We start from the raw sequence: 24,753 nt of genomic DNA, 5'->3' as shown, positions 1-24,753 counted from the left end.
AGAGTTGATAAAACTAATATAAAAGCAATCATCCACCACATGCACCTACCTCTCTTTCCTGCATTAATCTTTGGCCTTCTGCAGCGTATAAACAATTAGTCTCTTCCAGAAACCTCTGTTCAAATGATTCCTTGTAAACCTGCTCAAGAAATCAATTTAGTTACTTACATTAAGCTCACAGTAACAGTAGCTGTAACGTATTTTGTTTGTCAGGCATAAGAGGACAAGTAAAATTTTAAGAATATACACAGCTGTGAGGAATGTCAATGTAACATTATGTTAAACTCTCTGCTTGCCCACTGGTTTCAGAAAGACTGAGCTCAGAACTGACTTCCCAGAGCAGCAATGGTTTGTTCCAGTCATCAGTACTTGAACAAGTCTAGATTAACAGTCTGTTTAATTCTGTTTAAGGCACACAGCCCAACACCAGTATCCAACATCACAGCACAGCAACATCCAATCCATCCAAGGACCTAAACTCCCAATGATATTTCTGTGGCAAGAAACCCCTTCCAGCTAGTGAAACATGGGCACAAAACAGGTAATTCTCATCAGTAAAGTATTAATATGCTCAGTAACACATCTTCAGATCTGCCAGGCTTCTCTCAGTTGCCCAGGAAAAATGTGTATCAAGTAAGGTGAACTCTTTCTACAGAGAACAAATAAAGTGAGTAAAAAAGAGCACCAATAACAGTCAGAGACATTAAAAAACTTCTGCATAATGACTAACAGTTTATCATAGAAAGGAAATAAGTCAGAAAGAACAACTATGTAAAGGTAAAGTTGTAACAGTCTGAAGAACTAGGGATTAACACGTAAACAGAGGGACAGTGAAAAGAAAAAGGGAAAATTCCGTGAGTGTGGTGGAAGAATAGAAGAAAGTACTTCTTCCAAAACATAGAGCTATAAACCTCATTATATTCTGATTACTTTTTGTCTCTTAAGGACGCCTAGTTGAAAGTTTGCTGCCCAATGCAGGGGGGTTTGAGCTAGATGATCTTTAAGGCCCCTTCCAACCCAAACCATTCTATTATTGTATCACTTTCGAAGTGATACAATAATATGTTCAATGGCTTCTCTCTTGAACAGACTAATTTTTCTGGGATGATAGAGGAAGCTACAGATTAATGTCAAGAGGATTAACATGAAAGGCAGAAAAACAGGTAAACTGCCTAACCAGAAAGGACTTTTTTATGTAGTCTGCCTCTTCAAACTCTTTCAAATCTCCAGCCAATTTTGTAATGCTGTACTGCCACTTTGAAATGGAGCAACCTCACAAAGTTTTAGGAATGAAGCACAGAAAGGTTTCACTGTACATCACACAAGGCTGCAACATTAACTCAAGGACAACCTATGTGGATTAACAGAAGCACAGCATTTGTCAATCTCCTCGGTTACTTACTATCTCTGCTCATTCCAATAAGTTGCAGCTTGATATGATCTATCTGAAAACCTTGGCCTTATTACAGCATCCCATTCTATCCTCAGCATTTCTATGAAGTTGCCAGTAGAGATGTTTTTGTGATACAGACCCAAGATCTGGACTCCAAAAAGTGACACTTTTTACAGTGACAGAGAGAGTTTTTCTGTTCCTACATTTAACTGGCACTAGGATGAGACAGTGAGTGATTCAGACAGACAAAACACTGCACATACTAAAAGACCTGTACATCTATTAAGATCTGAGGCCATTACTTCTGCTAAGGAAAACAGGCAAAGAGGTCTCATTAAAAACAGTACAAGACAGCACATGGGGTAAAGACAAGGCAATCATATCCATGTATTAGCTAGATTTTACACACATTTACTAGATGAACAGAATAATTTTTGTATAAAACATGACTTAGGTAGTCCACACTGTGTTTCTAAACAAAGCTACTAATGAATTTGGCTGCACTCACCTGCAGATCTGAGAGCATGCTCAACAAACTCCGCAGCAAACTTCTGTCTACAGCTTCACCATTTCGTTCTCGTTCAATTAGCAGGAGAATTCCATCAATAGTCTTGGTCTGAACTTGCTTGTCACTAATGATATGGTTTCTAAATAACTCTAGCCCCATATCCCTATGTAAATATTGAAAATTAGTCAACACTGATGATAATTTTGAAAAATTATACATAGGTTTAAAATGTATACAGTGTATACATATTATATGCAAAAAGAATATATTAAGGGTGTGTATGCTGTTTTTGACACTGTCCTCTAACAAAATCATAACATGAATTATTCTAAAAATACCAGATCACAAACTATCACAGGCATACACTTCAGTGAAAAACTGTTACCAGCCTGTGCAACTTTCACATAATAGACTGTAAGTTTCCCTGCTTATTAAAAAAAATAAACCTGATCATATACCTTAACATAAGATTCCCTGGGCCAGACATTCTACATGTAATTTTTAAGTTTTGCTCAAAAGCATGAATTCTTTGTATCTTTAGGATCTTATCACCTCAATTAGATTCTTGTTCCATTCTGAGATGATGAGGAATGGTGCCTCTATGCCATGAAGCAGCTAACTGTTAAATATTGAAAACTGAGCAATCTTCGATAAAGCTTGTTACCTCCCACTTCTTCACATGCAACAGGCTTTCAAAAAAAGGAATTTTCCCAGTGGGAGAAAAATAAAACAAAGTATGAACAGACCTCATCAACAATATTTAGTAAAAGGAAGCCTAACACGAAGAGTTAGAGGAAAACTGCTGAAGCTGGGAACAAAACATACCAGGCTCTTCAGACAGCCTGAGGAACTCACAAGAGCACAGCAGCCAGCTAGGCAGGGAGAAGACATGCTCTTACTTCAGTACTTTATCTACTTTTCTTTTTGCAGGTGGGGGGGCAAGGATTGGGGGCAGGTAAGGAGGGTGTGCTTTAGATGAAAGAGTAACAATACCAGAATTTTTTGGCAAAGCTTTTGTTTGTTTGCTCAGGCAATGATGTCAAATGCCCCTCAGGGGGGATGCTTCAAAGCAGAATGCCAAAAGATGTGACTATGGTGGGCTGAAAGTACAAAAGCATCATCAAGTGACCAGAGCTGGAAAGATAACTTGCACCTTGTCAATGTATCTGACTTACTTAAAAAAACAGGGCAAGAAGTTGAATGTTGGTCAAAACCAGGAGCACCTACAGTAATGCTGGGGTGCTGCTAAGGTGGGAGGCAGCAGTCAAGAGGAGATTCCCACAGACCCAGCCTCACCCAGGCTCTGACAACTACAGCTACACATATGCCCTGATTTTTAAGCCCATTTTCACAGACCTTTTACTCCCACTTGACAGTGAATATTCCTGGGGAAGGAGGACATGACACATGCATTTCCACAAACGGACACAAAATTATAGAGATCTACTATATAGCTCAAATATAATGTAAAAAATTTATTTTCAATCTTTGCAAATGTAATAGCACGCCAACACTCTAAAGATTATAGGAATACTTACATGGATACCTACCATATAGAAGGAAGCACTGAATTCTGAAGCACATATGTACGATCCAAAAATAAGAAAATGCTTCTTATCATGATCTGAAATATATAAAGAAAATATTTTTCTCTTCACCTCCATGTGATATTTTAAATTTTAAAACAACTTCTGAAAAACTACATCACAGACACACATGATGTAGGTATTTTAAACTTTTATGGTAATTTGTACAACCAGAGGTATGCAATTTATTGAAGTTAATACTATTGGTGGTATTCCCAAGTACATCCAAGACAGCTTTTAAATTCATAACCTTTAACTAAATAGCTTTATTAGCCTGTTAGGAATTTTATACCACTGATATACATAAGCTACTCAAACAGCACCTCCAATACAGCCATTAAACACCCTGAAAGAGCATGCTCCCATGCTTTTTGCTATAAAACAAACAAACAAACAAAGAAACAAAGGTTTAAGCTGAGACAGTAATAAGCTGTGCAATAGATCTTTCCATAATAAAAGTTAGCTGCCAAAATGCATAAGAAAAATAGAGATACATTAAATCCAACAGTAGAAAGAGGGTATAAAAATATATTATCTCTTCTTCAAATTAAAAAAGAGGGAGAAGGAGGTGGTTTCGTAGATTACTAGACTTTTACATTCAAAAATCCATTTTTAACTTTGCTCATAAGAAGGCTGCCTGACTCAACTCCCAGTTTAGCATTAGCATAACTCCGGATGTCAGTAACTCACCCCCAGGCCAGATAGAGATTTCTATTCCCAGCTGTCCACCTACTCCTTCCCTAAGAGATTTCATTGCCTCTGAAGCAATTCTCAAGCCGACATAGCTTTTGGCCAAGCATATTAAAGTAAAACAGCAGCAAGGTTGATTTTTTTCTTTTTCTTATATCGCACAAGTGCTAACCCAGCACATGGGCAAGAAAGCCACTTGCTACAGTTGTTGCTTCAAAGAAGAAAAAAAAATGCTTAGAAGTAATTAAAGCAAACTGTGATCACAGTAAAAACCCTTTTATGAAAACACAGGTTCATGCTAACTACATTTTCAAGGCAGTATCTTCAACTCTGTTTTCATCAGACTGCTGAATTCAAGCAGTTTCCCTAACACCTTCCATTTTTAACTCAGATAAAAATCACATACCTGTACCCAAACCTCACAGGAAAGTAAAGATCAGTGGATTCGAGGAATGTAAATAGAAATTCAACCATATAGGGCATCTGCAGCCAAAGCTAAGTGACAATGAAATAAAAACTCATTGTAAAAAAATTGGTTTGGAATTATAGTTATGCCTTCCTGAAGGCACAATTTTCATAGAGTGTTTTCATAGTGTTTCAGAGAGGACTTCTTTCTGTAACATAAATCTTTGTGGAGGTAGAAGACAAAAAAGGCAAATAGAAATCAAGTTTCAGTTCTTTATCCTCTCTGTTTCTTAGCTCTATGTTCAGGATAATCACCTCTGCTTTGGAAAAAAAAAATCACAAGTTAACCTAGTTCTTGGAACTATCTAAAAACAAAGACTCTCCAATTACTTAAAATTATGAACAGCAAACAACTTCACTGTTTCTTGGTTAGTTTTTCTTTTCACCCAAAGCAAAAGAGATACCAATATATTTCTGAGTGATGTTCAAATCTCATATGAACCTATGAAAGTCAGAGTTAAGAGAACCTACATTTCAACAACAAAAGCTCCCTCAGCCAGCAAAGGGCAAAGTGAAAAGCAATGCTGAAACTTGGAGGAGGAGGTGAAGTCCCAAGCTAAAACTGTAACAAACTCATTTTAGCCAGATTTCACACCTCAAGGATATGTACTCTGAACAAACATTCAACTTACCATTTGTCTGCAATGATCTTGCCAGCATTTATTTATCTTCTTCAAAAATAAAAGACTATCCAGAGAATCTGTACAGCATCCATTAAGGAAAACTAGTTTGCCAGTATCTTTAGAGGCCAGATTCTGGAGATGATCTTTGCCAGCCATTAGGCAAAGCTGCTCCATGGATATTCCAATGCTACTGTGCCTGCCAGGGATAAACCGTTAATTGCAGAGCTGCCCAGCACAGTGGCTGGCAGCTCTCCAGAAGGCCTCCCTGTGTTTTTAAGGAATAACACTCACAGCTCTTCAGTAATACCATCTAGTGGCTGTACTGTGTAACCTTAATACAGATTTAAACAAGAAATCCCACCAGCGTCAAACACACGTTTGTCACCAACTCAGGTGAGATGGATGGAGAGGTTATTTTGTTCATTTAATGAGTTCACACTGTGCACAACAGGAATGACCCTAATCTCTTAAAAGCAGTTACAGTTCTAAATAATCCTCAACAAATCCAAATACCACTCTTTTCATATACATCTCCAGGTCACCCTAAGTAATCTACTGAGTTTTCTTCATTACACAACAGATCCAACTGTTATTTACAAATAATAGAATCATGTGTCTCACAAGCAAATCTAAATAAGGCTTTACCTTCCTCTCTCATACATTATCATTTCCAGCTCATTCTGGCCAAATCTGACTCATCTGATCTCACGCCCTTGGGAGACAAAATGGTACACCTGTAAAATATCAAATTTTCAACTCTCCAATCCACCATCACCCTGTCAAGAGGGCATGGTGAAAGTAAAGTTTGAAAACACTAGCTTTAAAACATTTTTTTTTATTACATCATCTGAAGTCTGAAAAAGCAGGAATGCAAAAGATGGCTGTACACTGCTTTAAAAAAGACTGCAAGATTTGGTTCTCAAAGACCAGGTATGTTAAAGACTACTGTACTAATGTGCTATGTAGAAGCTAGATGCCATAAATGGGATTCAAAAAAACACCCAAAAAAACCAAAATCACACAGCCCAAAACCACATTGGTGCTACATACAGTTAAAAACCCCAAATTATTCTGAGTGTAGGCACCTACCTGGGGAGTGCAGTGAACCAAGAAATTGAAGAGTTACAATCCAAAGCACATTTAAAGCATTCACTTGGAAAAGAGGTTCATTCTGGGCCCTGGCCCTCTGTTTCTTTCTATTTTATCCTATCTTTTCTACTTTATCCTATCATTTTCTTCTAGAGTTGGGAAACAATGCCAGCAGCCACAGTGCTGTAATATCTGTTAAACATGGCACTCTCCATCCATCATCTGGTGGATAAGGCATTTTCAGGAATATGGGGACAGGAAGGTGGACAAAGACTATTAATCTGCTGCTCTAGCAAATGCAACCCCATGGCTACTACATAAAAGACACCTATGATATAAAGCACCTTCTCAGCATGCAAAGCTTGATTGGATTCAGAAAACAGGGCTGGCTACAGCTAGGTGTCCACAGATCTACAGGCACTTCTGTGACTTATTCAGCCAGAAGAGTCCAGCAATGTAACTTCAGTAAACCATGGGGAAATCTACTATAAAACTTCATCCTTCTATGCATCCCAAGACAGCCAAATGATCTCCTGACCTTAGAGGTCTCTTCCAAGAACCTCCCATGGTACATATAAGATACATGAAGGCTTGTTGAATGCCTCTGATGTATCACTCCTGACCAGTAGTTATTTTTGGTCAAACAGGTGCAGTATGTTTGAAAATTCTTTCACTGTTGTTGACAATTACTGTGATTTAAGGTATTGCTTCTGTAAGCATCACAACTACTCACCTGCCACAGAAATTCATACCTGCTGAGAAATCTCACAGTGGTATTGACATTTTCTAGATTTAGTGTAAAATTTGCATCCCTATTAAAATGATAAATACATTCTTATTAGCATGCTACATGTCAATACACAAAAACTATTCACCCAGATGACTAAAGTTGCCTTTGACTGATTTAAAAATATGTAAACAGTCAAAGAACCTCTTTAACACACTGACTGGTGCAATTTTTTCAGTCTTGTTTTAAAAAATAATCATTTAAACTAACCATTCTAACCACTTCTGTGCATGACAAAAGGATATTCTCTAAACTGAAGGATTTGTGCTTTCACGTGTTCTTCACAGACTTGTCGCAGCTGTTTGTACAGTGTAGCAGAGACTTTGTAGGAACAGAGATTTTCAACAGCCTAAAAACCAAAAAAGGATTATGAATGAGACAAAAAGAGAACTTAATTTTTTTTTGTCCGTGTAATTACTGACTGACAAAGGAAAAAAAAAAAATCAGCGCTATATGTTCAAGCTTTGCACAAAACCAAAACATCAAAACAAAGTTATGCAGAAAAATTAAGACTTCAGGAGTCTTTTCTGATTTTGGTCCCCTCTTCTGCTAGATTTTGTGTCTCAAACAAGATCCACCACCACAATCTGGGTCATATTTCAGGTGTGCTCTTAAACACTACCAGAATTCTGCCTCCTTCAATACTGCTCATCAGTAGAACTCCTCCAGAGGGTCCATTTTGTGCATCCTTCGATATGCACACAAGTGCCTTTTTGGGGCAGGAACACAATCATACCAAATACTTTAATTTCTTCTAACCCTAACTTTAAGGTAGACATTTCAACCAGTCTGTCTAAATGGTAAATGAGTATAGCTACTTTCCTGTCTTTTAATCAACTTATTTCTTCCCAAGTATTTCCACTGATTCACACACTCATACTAAGGTAGATAAACTGAGGGGGAAAATAATTAAGAAAAATCCCATACTATATCATAACCCTCAAAAAAAACCCCACATTAATCATTACATAAAGACTTGAACTGATTTATTGGGAGCTCATAGGATTTAGTTGAGTATTTATCCTTAGTTAACTAAGGAGGCCAATTCTGCCCAAAACCAAATGTTCTAGTGGTTGCTATATTAATATCAACTGCCCTTATATTATGAGGCAATACTGCACAGAACACTGCCAAGGATTTAAAGCACTATGTCACTTGGGCAACTAAACTGACCCAAGAATGTTTTCCTCTGCTCCAGAGGATTCTAACCTACCTAATCTAAATTTATTTAAATGCACATAAAAATGGCCTCCACAATTTTGATACATTAAAGCATACAAGAAAACAAAATTATAACACAGTGCCTACAATGTATTTTTCATCTGGCCTTAAGGTAAGTAAAATGATAACTTGCAACAAACAGTATTCAGACAATCACTTTGCAGATAGTGTTATAGCCACTCCTATCTACCCATCCCAATATAAGTCAGGACTCTTATCTTTTCCTTCACTTCTCTCCTGTCTTTCCTTTGCTACTACACTGTCCTGTTCTATGTCCTCCAGAAGGGCAGTGCTGCCCCACTTCACATTATTTAGGACCTCGCTGAAAAGGTAATTTTCTTTTTCCATTATTTTTATCACTCACTCCTCATTTGACAATTCTTTGTACTGCCCCACTTTCTCTATCCCATCAAGTATAAGCCACTTCTATCACAATCTGTGCAATTTACCACCAATCCCAGACATCATTTCTATTTTAGTCGCAAAAAAATTGGCTGCCACCCTCCCATTGCTCACTGACTAAATTTCTGCCAAGCACCTTCAAGCCTGATCCCATGCTGCCTCTAATGCCTGGAAAGGAGTATCCTTCAGGCTTCCCACACAGCTTCATCATTGTTCTTCAGTTTCTTCTGAGCCACTGTGCCAAATTAAATAAATAAATCAGAAGGTTCAGCTGTAAGCTGGTACACCAACCCGCTGAGTGCACTGAACTCTAGCAGGCCTCTCACTTCCTCCCATAATGTCAAATAAAGACTCAAAAAAAAATAACCACCAAAAAGGCCTGATGGCACCCAGAGATAATTTCCCTGTGAATGACTTGATGCTCACCAACAGGCAGTTAAAATGATCTGTAAATACAGATCAGGTTTCCAATGGATGCTGAACCTCATCTTTTATTCCTCTGGCAGGAGAGTAAGTACCTGTCTATGCACAGGCACACTGAGCACCACCACCCACTGTGCAGAAATCTTTCTGATTTTGCTGCATTACAGATTATTCGACCAGCCTTAAACAGCTTTAACAATTAAGCAGACAAAAAGAGAAAGAACTACAGTTTACCCTTCACAGTTTATCTGAAACCTCTCTCTTCTTCTCAAGCATGTACCCTAGTGATTTCATACCCATATTACTATAATATCATTTCTAAGCCTCTGCAAACAAATTAGGTAACACTAAGAGCATCTGTGGGCTGGTTTTCTCTTATTTTTTTGCTAGACATGAAAAAGCAGTGTTTTTAAAATGCTGAATTTAAAACGATAAAATGCATTATGTCACTCAAGCTCTACAAACCTGCAAGTATTACTAGATAAATATATTACAGTCAAGTTTTCTATTTAAAGGGAATAGTTACATTAAGTCAATATACATTTACATAATCAGCCATTTTAGACCCATATATTACATACCCTAACTAAAGAGACAAGTATAGTCATTTCTGAAATCCATCCTGATTTTCTTGAACAGGGACGTAGTACATACTACTGGTGTTCTCCTTTCTCACAGTCTCCCCTTTGCACCTCAACTAAACATTTAGAAAGTTTTAGGTGTGTATAATAATGTTTTCCAAACGGGCCAGTCCTGTTGATTGATGGTAAGGACATCAATCTGCAGATCAAACACCTCAACCCACAGAAAACTCATAACTAACTTATGCTATGTAGCACAATTCAGCGCATCAGTAATTTTTTATAACATGATCACTCTAAAAAGCTACTGCTTCAGTTAAATACCTCAAGGTACACACATCTAAAATAACATAGACCTAAACCACATATAATTGGAGAAAATAGAAATGGCTTGGGAGTCCACTGCTCTTTTACCCTCCCTAGCCCCTGCCCCAATAGTCCCAGTGTTCCAGAAATGTTTTTTCACCACTTGAACAGAAAAACCTAAGATCCTGATTGTTCTGAAAATGCAATAGTAACCTGAAATGTGGGTAAAGTGACAGCTTGTTGCCTGCTCAATCAGGATTCCTTTTTAATTCCCCAAAAAGTATAGAAGTGTAATATTATAATCTAATAATATCAAACATTTCAACATTACTATTTACAAGAGACCATAGCATGTACAAAGATCATAATAAAATATACATCTTCATAACCCTTTTAGAATAACATCCTGTTTTGAGCATGCTGAATGGGCACAGTATTGAAGATCCTAAGACTTAGCTCTCACCCTGACTAGGAATAGCGTTCTATGCCTCCCAACATAAATTCCTTTTTCATGGGCCCAGATCCTGGTAGCTCTCCAAGGAACTGATACACAGAAACTGACTAGAAACAGAGCATGTAGCGAAGTATTCAATCAGTTTTTAACAAATCAAAATACATTACGTTGAATGTGTGCCAAAGCAGTTTATTTGCTAAAAACGAAACCAAAACCTTATGTTGCTTACCTGGTAGAGCTCTTCAAGGTTGTATTTTATAGAAATGCTACTCTGTATTGCTCCCACCGCTTCATGAAGTTTCTGCCAGGTGTCTTGAGTATAATTATCTGGTAATTTGGGTCTTTCTGTGAAGTAAGAACACAGGTAGTTTTGAAACGGCCACCCAACGGGAACCTGCAGCAATGTCTCTCTCCCTGCTGCTCCATCAGGTTCTGCCAAGCCACTCTGCTCTCGGCCACGTAACTCTGGCACACTCAGAGGGGTCACTAATTCCACCCGAGCCTTTGCACGACGCGCTTCACCCCCCGGCTGCGCTGTTTGACGCCCGTGTTACTTCTAGCGAGGCAACCATCGTCGCCTGGCTTTAATCAGCGGTGACACCAAGGTGGCTTTCTGCCCGGTCCCTACGGCCGCTGCCCCCGCGCACGGAGCCCCACGCGTGTCCCCGGGAGCCCTGACACGGGCACGGTGCCGGCGGCGTTATCAGCCCCACGGCGTTATCAGCCCCGCGGCAGCCGCCCCTCGCCCCGATACGGCGGCGGGGCCCGTCCGCGGGCAAGGGGCGGGGAGCGGCCGGGGCCGCAGTAAACAAAGATCGGGCCGAGCGCACCTGCCAGGACAGAGGGCCCGGCCTGCCCCGTACCCACCTCTGAAGTTCTTGATCACGAGTTTCTTGGAGGAGGCGGTCGCGCCTCCGCCTCCTCCTCCCGTCGAGCGGGTGCCGGTGGCGGCCAGCGAGGCGGGCTTGGTGAGCCCGTTCGTGTGTCCCACCAAGGCCGACAAGTGCGGCTTCTTCTGCGGCTCGTCCGCCATCTCCGCCCCGGGCGCCGTGTCCGGCCGGGGCAACGCGCTGGGCTGGGCCGGGCCGGGCCCGGCTGGTCTCCGCCTCCGCTCCCCTCCTCCTCCTCCGCCACCACCCAGCCGCCCTCCCCCACTGCCCGCGGGCGGCTGCCAAGTGCCGCCGGGGCGGGAGGCTCCGATAGCCGCCCGCCCGCCGCCTCGGGTGCGGGTCCGGGTTCGAGTCAGTTCCGGAGCCCGGGCGGCCCGCGGCGCTCGGGCAGCGCCAGCCCCGCTCACAAGATGGCTCCCGGGCCGGGGCAGCCTCCCGCGGGCGGCAGCAGCCCCTCGGTGTCCCCCGCCTGCCCTGGCTCTCTTTGCTGGTGCCCGCCGAAGGGCGGCCGGAACGAAAGCCAAGGAGCAGCCGCGCTTCCCGCCCACAACCAGCCCGAGAGGCCGCCCGCGCCGTGCTCACCGGCACCCCCCAAACCCAACCGAGCCCAGCCTGCAGGAACACGGAGCGCATCCTTGTCTCACACATTTCCCTGGCGGCAGTGCCTTTAGGAGTCAGCCTGCTCGGGAGTTTATGAGCTCGAGTCAACTTTTTCGACCCAAGTTCACCGAGACCCCTCTCCAGCGCTCCCCGCGCGCGGCGCAGTTAGCGCGGAGGGAGGGGAGTCTCCATCGCTCTCCCGGGGAATTAACTGGGCTATCCCGGTACTGGGGTCCTGCCATGTGGAAGCCGCCACCTGCCTCCTGCACAAGCCAAGGGTACAAGGTGACAGCGACAATTGGGACAGCGACAGGAGTCAACGCACCGCCAGCCAGGAACGCGCGGCGCGCCCCAGCGCACGCGGCTCACCGCTGACGCGCACCCCTTGCCCCGCCCACCGCTCACCCCTATTGGCTGTCCGAGTGAAGCCACGCCCCGAACCCGCGGTAGGCGGGGCAGCGGCCGCTGGGGGCCGTCACGTGACTCACGGTGCGTCCCCGCCTCCTCTCGGACGTGCCGGGATCCGGAAAGGCGGAGAGAGTTCCGGGAGTTCCGGGGCTCGGAGGGCGCCAAGGGTGTGGGGATCCCGCCGCATCCCCATACCCCTTCATGGCGCACATCACCATAAATCAGTACTTGCAGCAAGTAAGCAAGATTTTTATTGATTTTTTAAAATTGGTCTGTGGGCCCTGTTTGAGTATGCGCGAGCGTTCCTGTTCGTTGTAAATGTGCTGCCTTGGCTAAGAATAAATCAACGTAGGATGAGTGATGTGGTGGGGAAATCTATTTCTTCAGTGTGCCTGAAGCACACGCCGTCTGAGTGGCAAGGATGTACACCTGGAATGGCTGCAAAGCGTGGAGGTTTCTGAGATAATTTGTTTGTAAGAGCCGCCACGGAGGGTTGTGTGTGTGTCCAGGAGCAGGTGCAGCTCAGGGATTGGAGCAGTGCAGGGATCTGAGGCGCACAGAACTGCGGACACACTGCTGAAATGGAGGATGGAGAGGCAGGAGCAGAGCCGCAGGGATTCCAGCTGGACGGAGCTGTCAGTGACAAGCTTTTTGTGTGTCTGTTCTGCATGGTTCTTCCTGGACTATCGTATTCTCATCACTGTTGCCATCTATCTTCATCTGCAATTCGTTAAGGCACAAAAAGAAAATAATTGTTTGGGTTTTAGTCTCCAAAAATGGAGCATCTGAGCTCTCCCAGGACAGTGGTCTGCTCTGAGAAGTCCACATTTTTCGGTTGACACTTCATTGAAGAACATTCAGTATGGAAAGCTATCCGGCAAACATAAAATTATCTCTTCTTTTTCCTTAAATAAAAGCTAAACACAAATTTCTGAAAGAGTTTAAATAGTTGATTTTCCCTCTTTTGTTGCTATTTTAGTCTATGGGATTTTTTCCCATTTGGTATGAGCTTTCTATACATCAAAAAAATATTTTGTTTCACATTGGGACACAAAAATACGACAAAGCGCAAGCAGTGGGAAGGGAGCTCTTGAGAAGTAATGCCTAAAGCTACTTCCATAACTGAAGAAATTTCCACCTTGATGTCACAATAACCTGTCCAAGCAGACTATTTTTTACAAGGAGTTATCTTTAGCAGGAAGCAGAATTAAACCATTCTACATAATATAACATTTACAGTCTTAGCAGGTTTCAAAAGCGTTCGATATAGATAAAATATCAGTCTAATATCAGGCATTGCCTTTGGAATAATATCTACATGTTAAATCTGCCTGTTGTCATTTTAAAGCATTTCTTAAAGGTCACGCCTTTGCATCTATGTTTGATGCCTAGAAGTCCAACAGGAATTTTAAAAAGCATAACCAAATCTGGCTCTCAACTGCTGTTTTACAATGCTAAACCCATGTACGGGGTACGCTTGCATCCTACAAATAAGGAAAAATACACAGTGATGTTCTCTCTACCTTCTCCCTGAGACCTTTTTGAGCAACAGGTGTATTGGAAATACAAAATTATTTATTCATTTTTAAGCCTTTAAAGACTCACATTTCGTTTGATATTACTATGTATGAACAGTGGTGACAAGGTGGTGGCTTCTGTAGTTGTGTAAATATGTTTGTGTGCCTGTTATGTGATTGTTTACTTTGGTAGGTACAAGAAGCCATTGAGACCAGAGATGGTACATTCTGTGCAGAATTAGTGTCATTTAAACATCCACATGTTGCAAACCCAAGGCTGCAGGTGAGGATCTGTTTTTTGACCTTTTATTGTACTTTCAGTTTTCCTAGCTCTATATGTGGGTTCCTTTCCATGGGAGAGAAACCTCAGAAATCTGTTTCACAGGCTGAGATAGGATCCCCTTGTAGATTTGCTTCCCTTTTCTTCTTACAAGGATACTATGTAAAAGTTTTGTTTTCCAGTTGGCTCTTTGTGTTCCACTCTGAATTGTTTTCTGGATAGATACAGTTTTGAATATCCTGTCTGACCAGGTCTGCATTAGTTATTAGCATAGCACAGTGCAAGGCACTATAGAGGAAAAAGCAGTCAGTAGTAAGGACCTGGTGTTTGTGTGTTTTGATGCTTTTACTTAGGGCTAGCTCTGTTCAGGTTCTGGAGACAGAATGCACACTAGCAATTAATTTCTCTGGATATGATTGTTAATGTAATTTAAAGTTCTGGTAGATGCATACTATATGATCTCCAGAGGTCCCTTCCAACCCTAGGAAGTCTGTGAGAACTGCCATGACAAAATATGCACATGATGTTTCTGGTGCATTGGATGTTCCTTTAATGTTTTATTGATTTATTCTACACTTAGCTTCCGTCTCCAGAGGAGAAGTGTCAACAAGTTTTGGAATCTCCGTATGATGAAATGTTTGCAGCCCACCTAAGGTAAAGATGGACCTGTAATGTAAAGGTGCTTGTGAGGTTTACAGCAGGGATGGGGAAGGATATCCTTAAGCTTACTTGCCTGTTTTGAAGGGCTTACACCTGAAAACTTGGTATTTATTACTTTTATAAATAATGCTAGAATTGCAGGAAATAAAGACTTTCTTTCTCCTCTCCGTATAAAGTTTGCTCTATGTACCTGGCTGTCATCTGTGTATGGCCATTGACACAGCTTTGGTGTCAGTGCTTGCTGTTGACCTTGTTTTGCCTACTAGCTGCACCAGAATTTAGAGTGAAATAAGTAAGGGAAATAAAAAATTTTAAACGGGAATTTTAATCATAAAAGTACTGTTAAGAGAGCTTAGTATCTAAGTAATTCTGTGGGGCTTTTACTTAATAATTTTCTGCATCTAGTCTCTTTCAACAGTCATGCATTTTTAAAATCTAATCTTGGTGGCAGTTTCAATAAGTGTTAGCTTATATAAAACAAATACCTATTCATCTCTAGGATTTGTTTTCTACAATTATCAAACTTACTGCTCTATTAAAATACTTGTGCCAATTTTAAGAAATACTTCTATTTCTTTGTGCCTTAAATAAACTGTAAAACTTCATGCCTGGTAGGACACAAAAATAAATATGTCATTTATGTATATTTTCTGATGCACTAATGCGCCTTTTCTTTGGCAGGTGTACTTATGCTGTTGCAAACCACGACTTTGTAGAAGCATACAAATGCCAAACAGTTATTGTCCAATATCCTTTTCCATAAATCTTGCATATTGCTTTCAGATTAACTTTTTGTTGAATAAGTATGATTTTTAAAAATCTAATAGAATGGGGTCTGCTTCTCAATACGCTTCAGTTTTTTATGTTTCCAAGCACATACATTCTCCCAGCTTTCTAAAGGGCTAAGAAGGAATTTTCTACTTGGGTCTAAAATAGAATATTAATTTCTAGAATATAGGAGAGTCTCAAATCATTATAATACCTTGCAGTTTGTACTTGGCTAGAGGGGAAGATAATGATAAAGAAGCTTCTCTCTTATCTCTGGCCAGTGTTTCATACTGCTGCTGCCACTCAAAGGAGTGCGTGGCTGTGCTCATGTTCTTCCATACTGAAACTCGGCTCCTCAGCTTCTTGATGGTGTTTTGATTTTTAGTTTTTCATGAAAGAAAGCTGTACCACAGAACAGCTGTTTCTCAAATCTGTGCTTCATTTCATGGCATTTTAAATTTCCCTCAATACTATACATCTTTCCTGCGAGCGTTTCAGGCACATAAAGAAGAAAATTGGTGAGTACATGGTAGAAAGCTACTAGAAAATAGACTCATCTTTTTATAGTATAATACCATTGTAGTCAAACTAAAAGTATACTTATAGTTTTATTTATCCCCAGTGATGCTAAAAATCAAGCCTAATTGGCTTTGTTTCTTGGTTGAGTTTTCATGTCCAAAGTGTGAAAACTAAACATTTGAGCTTAATTATGTGGAATGGTCCATATGTAAATATATGAAGGATTTGTTCAAAGAGAAGTGGAATTTTATTAAAGCCACAGTAAAAAAGACATTAGAAATAATTATTGTAGTGTAGGATTTCTGAAATGCTGAGATCTTGAAGAACTGTCCTTTTAAGAAGTGCATCCTTCTTCATTTAAAGATTAAATATATGACCAACTTTTTAAGTTTTTAAATTGTATAACCAACTAACAAAAAAAAAAAAATTCTTGTTTCTCATGTCATACTTATTGCTTGATTTGCATCTTCTAAGTATACTATGATTTATTTTTTTTTCCCAGGGCCTTACCTATTATGTATTCTGTAGCCCTTGATCTTCGAATTTTTGCTAATAATGTAAGTACATCTGATTAACAACCTCATTACTTTTATCTCTTTGGTATTTCCAAAATATTTTTATAGAGTTTATTACACAGTCTAATTTTGCTCAGTTCTCTTTAACTCATTGTTTATGATTTTGTTGACACACTAAATTCATCCAGTCCTATTGAAAAATGAGGTTGCTCTGTCTGTCCACCTCCTATTTGCAGATGGAGCTAGAGGGGTTCTGAGGAGCTGAATGCAACTCCCAGCAGTTGCTTAGAACTTATGAGGGGATAAATATTTTCTTTATTGAGTAACACATGGTATAAGTCACTATTTTCATATTATCTCTGGGTTTTGGTGGAAATTAGAGTTATCACAGACAACCAGGCTGATCTAACCATTCACCAGATCTGAAGAGGGAACTTTCTGATGCTCTTTGGAGCCCTTGGTGGACCCATACAAATGCTGACATGCAAATAATGCCCAAATTTACATTATTTTTCCCAGTCTGGTGAATTGAAGTAGCTTGTGTAGGGATCTGTTTGAGAACTTCTAGGCTAAGGTAAGTGGCAGATTTGTGATTTTGTTCCTAGTCACTTTACCTGAAGAGCTGAGGCTAGAGTTCAAGTTAGGTTAGGGTTTGACAATATCCAGTATTTTCAGTGTTCATCCTCTCATCACTCTCTTGTGCCCACTTACCCACAAAACCACACATGTGGAATGCTTGCATAGGAGTATTTTTCATGTGTGTGATTGCTCTGCAGCAAGTCTCAGTTCTCAGTTTGAATGAGCGAAATCCCTGTCTCTGAGATGCATAAGGAAGGGAAGTGTTGAATCAGTCATGCTGGAAGTGTTTGAACTCTGTCTTCTAACCTTAATGTATTCAGAGGATTTGGTTTCAGAGAAGACTTCTGCAGCAGGATGCATTTCCATTTCTTTTATTTATGTTTCAGCTAGTGAGAATGCAAACACTATAATAAAACTTTTTGGAAAGCACGTAATAAATACCTACTTGCTATGTTTTTTCTGTTGAAGTTCTGCATTAGTCAGTGTGTGGATCTTTCCCATATATTGACAGCTGAACTTCTTATTTTTTCCTCTTGCTGCCGTAATATATGTTTTATCTTTCTTCTGGAAGTCTCAGGTCCCAGCAATGTATGTTACTACTGGAAACTGTTGAATATAGTTTAGAAATAAAATCTAGTCTTTGTGCCTGTGGAGATAAACTGAATTATAAATTCTAAGACTCAAACTACATAATTTTTTCCAGGCTCTTGGTCTTCATACACTTGAGTTGAAGTGTAAATGCTCTAATTCAGGTGTTAAACCTGAATTTAGGTTTCTGAGACATGCATTAGGCAGAGTGATGCTAAAGGTAATAGTGATCAGTGCTGTTTTCCAAGGATTGTCCTTCTCTACATTGGGCTCGATACATGTCCAGGAGCCTCTCTGAGTGTTTTCATTTGTTCTGTGAGCTTGACTGTCTTCTAGATTTGGGAGATAGCAGCCATGAGAGATCTCTTTCTATAATACTTTATAAAATGCTGTATTAAAGAATTAAACTTTGCAGACAGTGAACCATGATGTAGAATTGCTTATTGTTTCTCGCTGTGTAATGCTAGGCAGATCAACAGCTTGTGAAGAAAGGGAAAAGCAAAGTTGGTGACATGTTGGAAAAAGCAGCAGAACTGCTGATGGGCTGCTTCCGAGTCTGTGCCAGTGACACGTAAGTGAAAGACCCTCTGTTGAACTTGCACTAGTAAATTACTAAGAACTTAATGAACTTTGCTTTAGATTTTCCCACTGACTTAGACCATATATGGATCTTAGAATGAACACTTCTGAGGCTTGTCTCTTCTCGTTTATAGGCTGTTCTCTCTTCACTATTAACTACAGAGGGAGAGCCCTCACTTCAGGTTTAGCATTCCTAGCAGGTATTGTTGGGAGGGACTGATTATGTCCCTGTCTCTCAGGAAAGATGATTAATGCTTCTGTGCCCTGTTAGTTGTGAAGTTTGCTCCATTAGAATTAATTAGATGGAAAAGAGGTGACTCTGGTTTCTAGTGTTAGCAATTTTAACACTTCTGAAGTGGAAAAAATGCTTTTTTCCGGGTCTTTCTTTCACCTCACGTATTATAAGCCACTGCTGTGCTTGTGTATGTTATCTGCAGACTGGAGTGAGGACCCTGATGCCGGTGAATAATATTCTGCATGAAATCTTTCCATTATGTTGAGAAAATATATAGCAGATCTACACCTATGTTTACCCTGAAAATGCTATGGAGTGGATATCTATGGAATGAATTTACTGTGAGGACAAAGTTATTACTTTTTTACAATGTTTAGTACTAGCAGGTTTTTTCTTTTTCCTTATGACAGTCGAGCAGGCATCGAAGACTCAAAAAAGTGGGGCATGTTGTTTCTTGTGAATCAGCTGTTTAAAATTTATTTTAAGGTACGGTTCAAGTCTGGTAAGCTGTGTTCTGTATTTCATATTCTAAGTCAAACCCACCCTGTTTTTATATACCATCTATCTACACTGTGATTAAAATGGTATTTTTTTTAACAGATCAACAAGCTCCATCTTTGTAAGCCCTTAATTAGAGCAATTGACAGCTCAAATCTGAAGGATGAGTATAGTATGGCACAGAGAGTTACATACAAATACTATGTTGGACGCAAGGCCATGTTTGACAGTGACTTTAAGCAAGGTAATGTGTGCCAGTAAGACACGTTTGCTACTTGGCATGAAATCTTGCTGAAGTTGTGTGTGTGTGTGTGACTCAAAATTGCATTGATCAAAGGAAAAGTCATGCTGAAAGGTCCAAGGCTCACAGGCTGACTCGAAAGAGATGAGATTACATGACACTTCTAATTGTAGCATATGCCCAGCTTTAAAATGTATGTGTCACTGAAGTATCCTGTAGTCTTATGCATTATGTGTGTGCATTACAAAATGTGTGAGCATCCAAAAGAGTAGGTTTGTAAAAGTTTCACAGAGGAGCCTTCAAATCTTCAAGTTGCTGTGTGCCATGTAGGAAATCTTCAGCAAACTGTAGTGTAGAATTAGTTTCTTGATTCATTGATCTTGGAAGATGTACAAACTGCATTTCCTAGATTTCTAATAGATTACACTAGCACAAATGCTTCCAGAGCTAAGGTGTTCAGCTTCATCACTAACTGAAGCCCCTGACTCACATCTGTTCTGGAGCTGGTTCTCTTACTCCAAACAGTGTGTTCTGTCTGTCAGGCTTATAATTTTTTCTCTATCAGTGGAAGCTGCTGAGAGATTTTCATGCTGTTGTGCTGCGTGGTCTCACTGGCACGTTTCTGCAGCTCAGGACATGCGTGCATTGCATTCAGCTTTCATCTCTTGAAGAACCTGATCTGAGTTTAGGAAATAGAGTGTATTATCAGTGCTTCTTGAGATTCTCTGCTTCTTTAATAGGAGCACAATAATATTACTGAAATGAGATGAAAATTCCTGTATTACTTATAGCTGTAATGTCTGACATCAAGATCTTGGCAACTTTTCTTTGACTTTCTGAAGGAGAACCTACCTTTCTGGTAATACTTTGTATTTTGTGTGAATCTCCAATTTTTCTTTATGTATTTTGAGTGGTGTGATTCTTTTATATACAGTTTCAAATATTATATGTTCAAGTCAGAGATGGGCATTGAACACAGAATTTGGGTTACAGCTTTAATCCATTTTTGTGGTTGATTTATGTTACTCGTATTTGCAGCTGAAGAGTATCTCTCATTTGCCTTTGAGCACTGTCACCGATCAAGCCAGAAGAACAAAAGAATGATTTTGATCTACTTGCTGCCAGTAAAAATGTTGTTGGTGAGTAGATACTACGTTCCTAAAAAAGGGGATGGGGGTACACATGCAGATTATAAAACTGATGGTCAGTATTTTCCTGGTTTTCCCCTAGTGGAATTCAGAGGCTGTTTTACCCCTGTAAGAGGCAGCGTATGCACACCTTGTTATGTGAGGGCAAAAAGTGTTGTCATTTATAGCAACACAGGAAAGGAGGTGGGGGAGAAATAACACAGCCAAAGAAGAAAACCCCACCCCCAAACAAAACCAACCCCGCCCTCCTTTCCCCCTGTCTTTCTCCCACCCCTCCTAAGGGTGCAACCTCATCTTATTACTTTAATAAAGGTATATTTGAATTCTTTGGAGAAGCACTCAACAGTGTAACTTCTGCCTTGTAGCAGAGTGCCTCTCTGCTGATCAACTTCACACAAAAGCCAGGGAAGGTGTGGATTCACTAGAACAAATTTGTTTGCTTCTTTCACCTGGTGGAAGAAAGAAGGATGTGCAAACAGATGGTTGAGGACTGTTGAGAGGGGTTTGCCACAGCTACAGCCTGTCTTTGGCTTTTTTATCTGTACTTGTACATTTTCCCATTTGAGGCATGTTAGAAGGGTCATGAGACAGCATTTGGTTCTGAAAAATCAGTGAAGACTTACTATTTGATAATTTTGTATTTCTGTTAAAAGAATTAAGCACATCTGTTTCTTGCTCCTGTCCTTTCCCATGTGCTGTGCTAACATTTGTGTATTCCTGAATTAGTGGATTATGCTGAGTATTAACTCATTGTAACTGAGGGGACAGGAACTAGATTTCAGAGTTTCCTTTTGTGGCCCTGTTACCACAGTTACCCATGGAAAATGTTATCACCTGCCTTCATTGAGTTGCCATTTTCTGCCTTCCCCTGACCTGTTTGTGACCTTTCTGCCTTTTCCGTTCAGTGCTGCCTTTCCAATCCCTTGCTGTGTCAAGTGGGTAAAAGGGAAGTATAGTGGGTATGGTAACTGGCTTCTGTTTTCCTTGGTTTTTTTGTTGAATTTCTTAGTGGTTGGTTTCACATCAGTCACTGGTCAGGTTGATAAAGGAGAACTTATTAACAGTTTTCCTAAAAGCTTTGTCCCAGTCCTGACTGGGTGCCTTAAACTGGTGGCTCTCTTAGTGCCTAGAATTACTATGCTTTTTTAAAGCAGTTTGAGTGTGTAAGAGGCATCAAAGAAACTAGATAAAGGTCATTGTATTTACAGTTGCTTTTTTTAAATCAGAGCCCAAACATTGTGTGTTGGTTTTTTTGTTCCTAACAGCTCTCAGTAAACCTGCAGCTCAGTTCTGCTCTCAGCTAATCCTTCATCCAGGAAAGGAGTTAGCAACAGCATAGCATGATGTAACTAAATTTAAAGTCTGACCAAATCAGTGTGCACTCTGCTCTTTGCCTTGCAGGGGATAAAAGACAAAGCTTCCTTTTGATTCTGTAGATGGTTGTCTTACCTGATTTAGCAATAAGAATTAATTTTGTTTCTTTAAATTTAACATTTTGTCTGCCTTTTTTTTTTTGCGGGGGGTATGGTGGTGGTGTTTGTTTTTTTGTGAGAACATTTTTATTTCTGCATGGAGCCATAGAGGGGGAGAAAGCCTGTTACAGACTGAGATAGCACTTAACAAGGCTGAAGCATTGCTCGTATTCCCTTGGGATTCCTGCAGTTCTTCTGTTTATAGATTAGATGATACAGTTGTGACATAAAATTTGAATCTGCCAAGGCCTCATGTCACAGAATCTTGATTCTACAAGTTCAGTAGTTGTTCCCTAACATTAATTGTCCCTAAATCATGATAAATCACTAGATGTTGTGAGTTGTGCTATGAGGTGTTTGAGAGGGAGAAGGGGGTTGTCTTACAAATACTTCTATTCACTTCTTACTCTGTAGCCAAAAAAAAAGTGGTTAAACATTCCACTTTTCTCTCTTTACAAGTGTTTTTTTTTATAGCTTACTAGATTCTATTTAAAACTCATTTGACTTTACCCTGGAAAACTTGGACACCATTTATTTTTCAGGGCCATATGCCAACAGTTCAGCTCTTAAAAAAGTATGACCTTATGCAGTTTGCTGAAGTAACAAAGTCTGTGAGGTATGATGCTTGTTTTTCTGCTTTGTGTTCCGAAAGTATTAAGTAAAAAGTGTTTCTTTGGGGTGATTGAGGAAGGCAGGGGAGGTTATGTTCCTACCAAGTTGTAGTTTCTTTTCTTATAGAGGTGAGACCTTCTCACTTTTTCTTTATCCTTGCAGTGAAGGAAATCTTCTTCTACTGAATGATGCTCTGACAAAGCATGAGACCTTTTTTATTCGATGTGGAATCTTTCTTATCCTTGAGAAGCTGAAAATCATCACATACAGGAATCTCTTCAAGAAAGTGTAAGCATAACAAAACCTACATTTTTGCAAAAGCAGATTTAATATGGCTTCACCTGGAACTGGGGTAGACTTGTATATGCTCCTTAGTTTTCTCTGAGGGAGCTGACTTCCTGTTAAGGTGAATTTATTGTAGAAAGGCAATTTTTCTAAGAAACAGCATTTTTAAGTGATTATTTCTCAAAAACACATTTTTTGTGTTGTTTCTTTCAGATATTTACTACTCAAAACCCATCAGCTATCTCTAGATGCTTTTCTGATTGCTCTGAAGTTCATGCAAGTAGATGATGTTGATATTGATGAAGTCCAGTGTATTTTAGCTAACCTTATATATTTGGTAAGTGCTGACCACTCATTTTCTGGTACTTCCAGACTTCCAAAAGTGAAAAAATATTAGATGGAGAATAACAGTTTGTGACAAAAAGCACATCAGTAATCCCAAGTTTTCTTGTGGTTTTTTTTGGGACTTGTGCTCAAAGTGAAATGTTTTCTTTTGCCCTGAAGACTTGCTCTAGTTCCTGCCTTTTTTTGCAGGAATCCGTTAAAACTGAAGTTGAATTTCACATTACAAATTCAATACTGACATTTCTATATATGCAGAAATATTGATTTAAAAATACAAACCTCTCAAGTGGCACCAAAAAGATTTGTTCAGTATTTGAAGTTGGAGACTCTTGCTCTTCTCAAATTAGAAAACAATAGAGCCAGATTTCTTTGGTTCTGTTCCACATTTTGTCTCTTACTCTAAATGAATCTCAACTGCTTATGAACGGATAAAAGCTTGAAATCTAAATATTTGTATTCAATCAGAGATTTTGAAGCATCATTGTAGTGTCAGCAAGAAAATTAACCAGTTTTCTGTTTCTGAAACATTTGGTGTGGTCTAGGTAACTAGATTTCTTTCACTGTTACAACACTATGTCTGAAAAGGAAGTACTATATCATTTAGTTTATTAGGTATGGAATACTAATTGATTAAAATCCTCATTTTAAAGTGAACAAGAGTGAATCTAGAAACACTTCTGTAGAGCTCTGTCTCTTTGAGGCAGTGTAAGCAGACCCGTAGGGAGCCCTGGCAAGAGGCTCTCAGTCTGACAGCACCCTTAGTACACAAACGGGGTGGTGGCTCCAACGTTCTGCTTACTCCCCAAGGTGACCCACTTACATAAACTGGACCCTTATGGATATTTAAATACAGTAGTGCAGTGGTGAATGAGCACACACAGCTTTGCTATGGTTAGTTTGTAGGTATTTGCTTGGGTTGTAGGGATTGTTTTACCAGCTCTAAGTACTAACACTGCCTTTTATTACTTCTGCCAGGGTCACATTAAAGGCTACATATCCCATCAGCATCAGAAGCTTGTGGTCAGCAAGCAGAACCCATTTCCTCCACTGTCAACAGTGTGTTGTTGAGTACTGCATCTTAGACATGCAAGTACTCTTCAGATGCTCAACTTGCCCAGTGGAACTGCTCCCAGTGACCCCAAGAACACTGTAAATGGCCTGGTTCTTGTCCAGGACTGAAATATCAGGAACTGTTTGTGGCTCCTTTCCCAGAATGGCCAAGGCTGCCAGTGTTACAAAGTGCATTGAAATGAAATGCTGACTTTTAAATGGTCATTTCCACAGGCTTTCTAGATCATTCAGAGTATTTCATAAAGCAAAGCATTCCAAATTCCTTCTGAACTACTTAAAAGCTTTTATAAAGTACTTCATGTTGCTATTTCTGTGTTTATTCTTCAGAGAGAAGTATCAGCCTTTGTTACTTGTGTTAACCCATTCTTCAGAGTGGAAGTAATGTTTTCTTACATGGTTTCCAGTTCTCTTTAGG

General features: G+C 40.1%; 2 protein-coding genes across 11 annotated transcripts in view; one reads left to right on the top strand and one right to left on the bottom strand.

Moving 5' to 3' along the window:
* The window catches only part of CUL4A (cullin 4A), a 34,450-nt gene extending 22,757 nt beyond the window's left edge, over window positions 1-11,693 (bottom strand). For 4 of the 8 annotated variants that reach the window (XR_009276080.1, XR_009276082.1, XM_058826324.1 and 1 more), the window contains exons 1-7: window positions 11,396-11,693; window positions 10,758-10,873; window positions 7,387-7,490; window positions 5,275-5,344; window positions 3,452-3,525; window positions 1,902-2,064; window positions 50-139 (exon numbers count right to left, since the gene is read on the bottom strand). Coding sequence is in view for 6 of the 8 variants with exons in the window: in XM_058826324.1 (XP_058682307.1) it covers window positions 50-139; window positions 1,902-2,064; window positions 3,452-3,525; window positions 5,275-5,344; window positions 7,387-7,490; window positions 10,758-10,873; window positions 11,396-11,561 (783 nt within the window). In the remaining 2 variants the exon portion in view is untranslated. Of the gene's footprint in view, window positions 1-49; window positions 140-1,901; window positions 2,065-3,439; window positions 3,526-4,177; window positions 4,243-4,583; window positions 4,653-5,274; window positions 5,345-7,386; window positions 7,491-10,757; window positions 10,874-11,395 lie in introns of those variants that run through there. The other 4 variants (XM_058826372.1, XM_058826331.1, XM_058826347.1 and 1 more) reach the window with 4 other exon arrangements.
* A 783-nt stretch (window positions 11,694-12,476) lies between these two features.
* PCID2 (PCI domain containing 2) lies at window positions 12,477-24,597 on the top strand. Of its 3 annotated transcripts, XM_058826400.1 has the most exons (14): window positions 12,477-12,663; window positions 14,137-14,226; window positions 14,804-14,877; window positions 15,565-15,632; window positions 16,130-16,169; window positions 16,673-16,727; window positions 18,320-18,423; window positions 19,077-19,152; window positions 19,267-19,408; window positions 20,444-20,544; window positions 22,568-22,641; window positions 22,800-22,925; window positions 23,136-23,259; window positions 24,243-24,597. In XM_058826400.1, the coding sequence occupies exons 1-14, from the start codon at window positions 12,628-12,630 to the stop codon at window positions 24,333-24,335; spliced, it is 1,203 nt and encodes a 400-aa protein (XP_058682383.1). In that variant the 5' UTR covers window positions 12,477-12,627; the 3' UTR covers window positions 24,336-24,597. The 3 variants fall into 3 exon arrangements, with proteins under 3 accessions (XP_058682383.1, XP_058682391.1, XP_058682397.1); XM_058826408.1 differs by lacking the exon at window positions 14,137-14,226; XM_058826414.1 differs by lacking the exons at window positions 12,477-12,663; window positions 14,137-14,226; window positions 15,565-15,632 and having other exon boundaries at window positions 15,933-16,169.
* Window positions 24,598-24,753: the final 156 nt, after the last annotated feature.

The sequence above is a fragment of the Poecile atricapillus genome, chromosome 1 (assembly GCF_030490865.1).
Source record: "Poecile atricapillus isolate bPoeAtr1 chromosome 1, bPoeAtr1.hap1, whole genome shotgun sequence".
NCBI classification, from domain to species: Eukaryota; Metazoa; Chordata; class Aves; order Passeriformes; family Paridae; genus Poecile; species Poecile atricapillus.
Note: the sequence above shows the minus strand (reverse complement) of the source record. Positions and strands in the feature narration are given on the sequence as shown.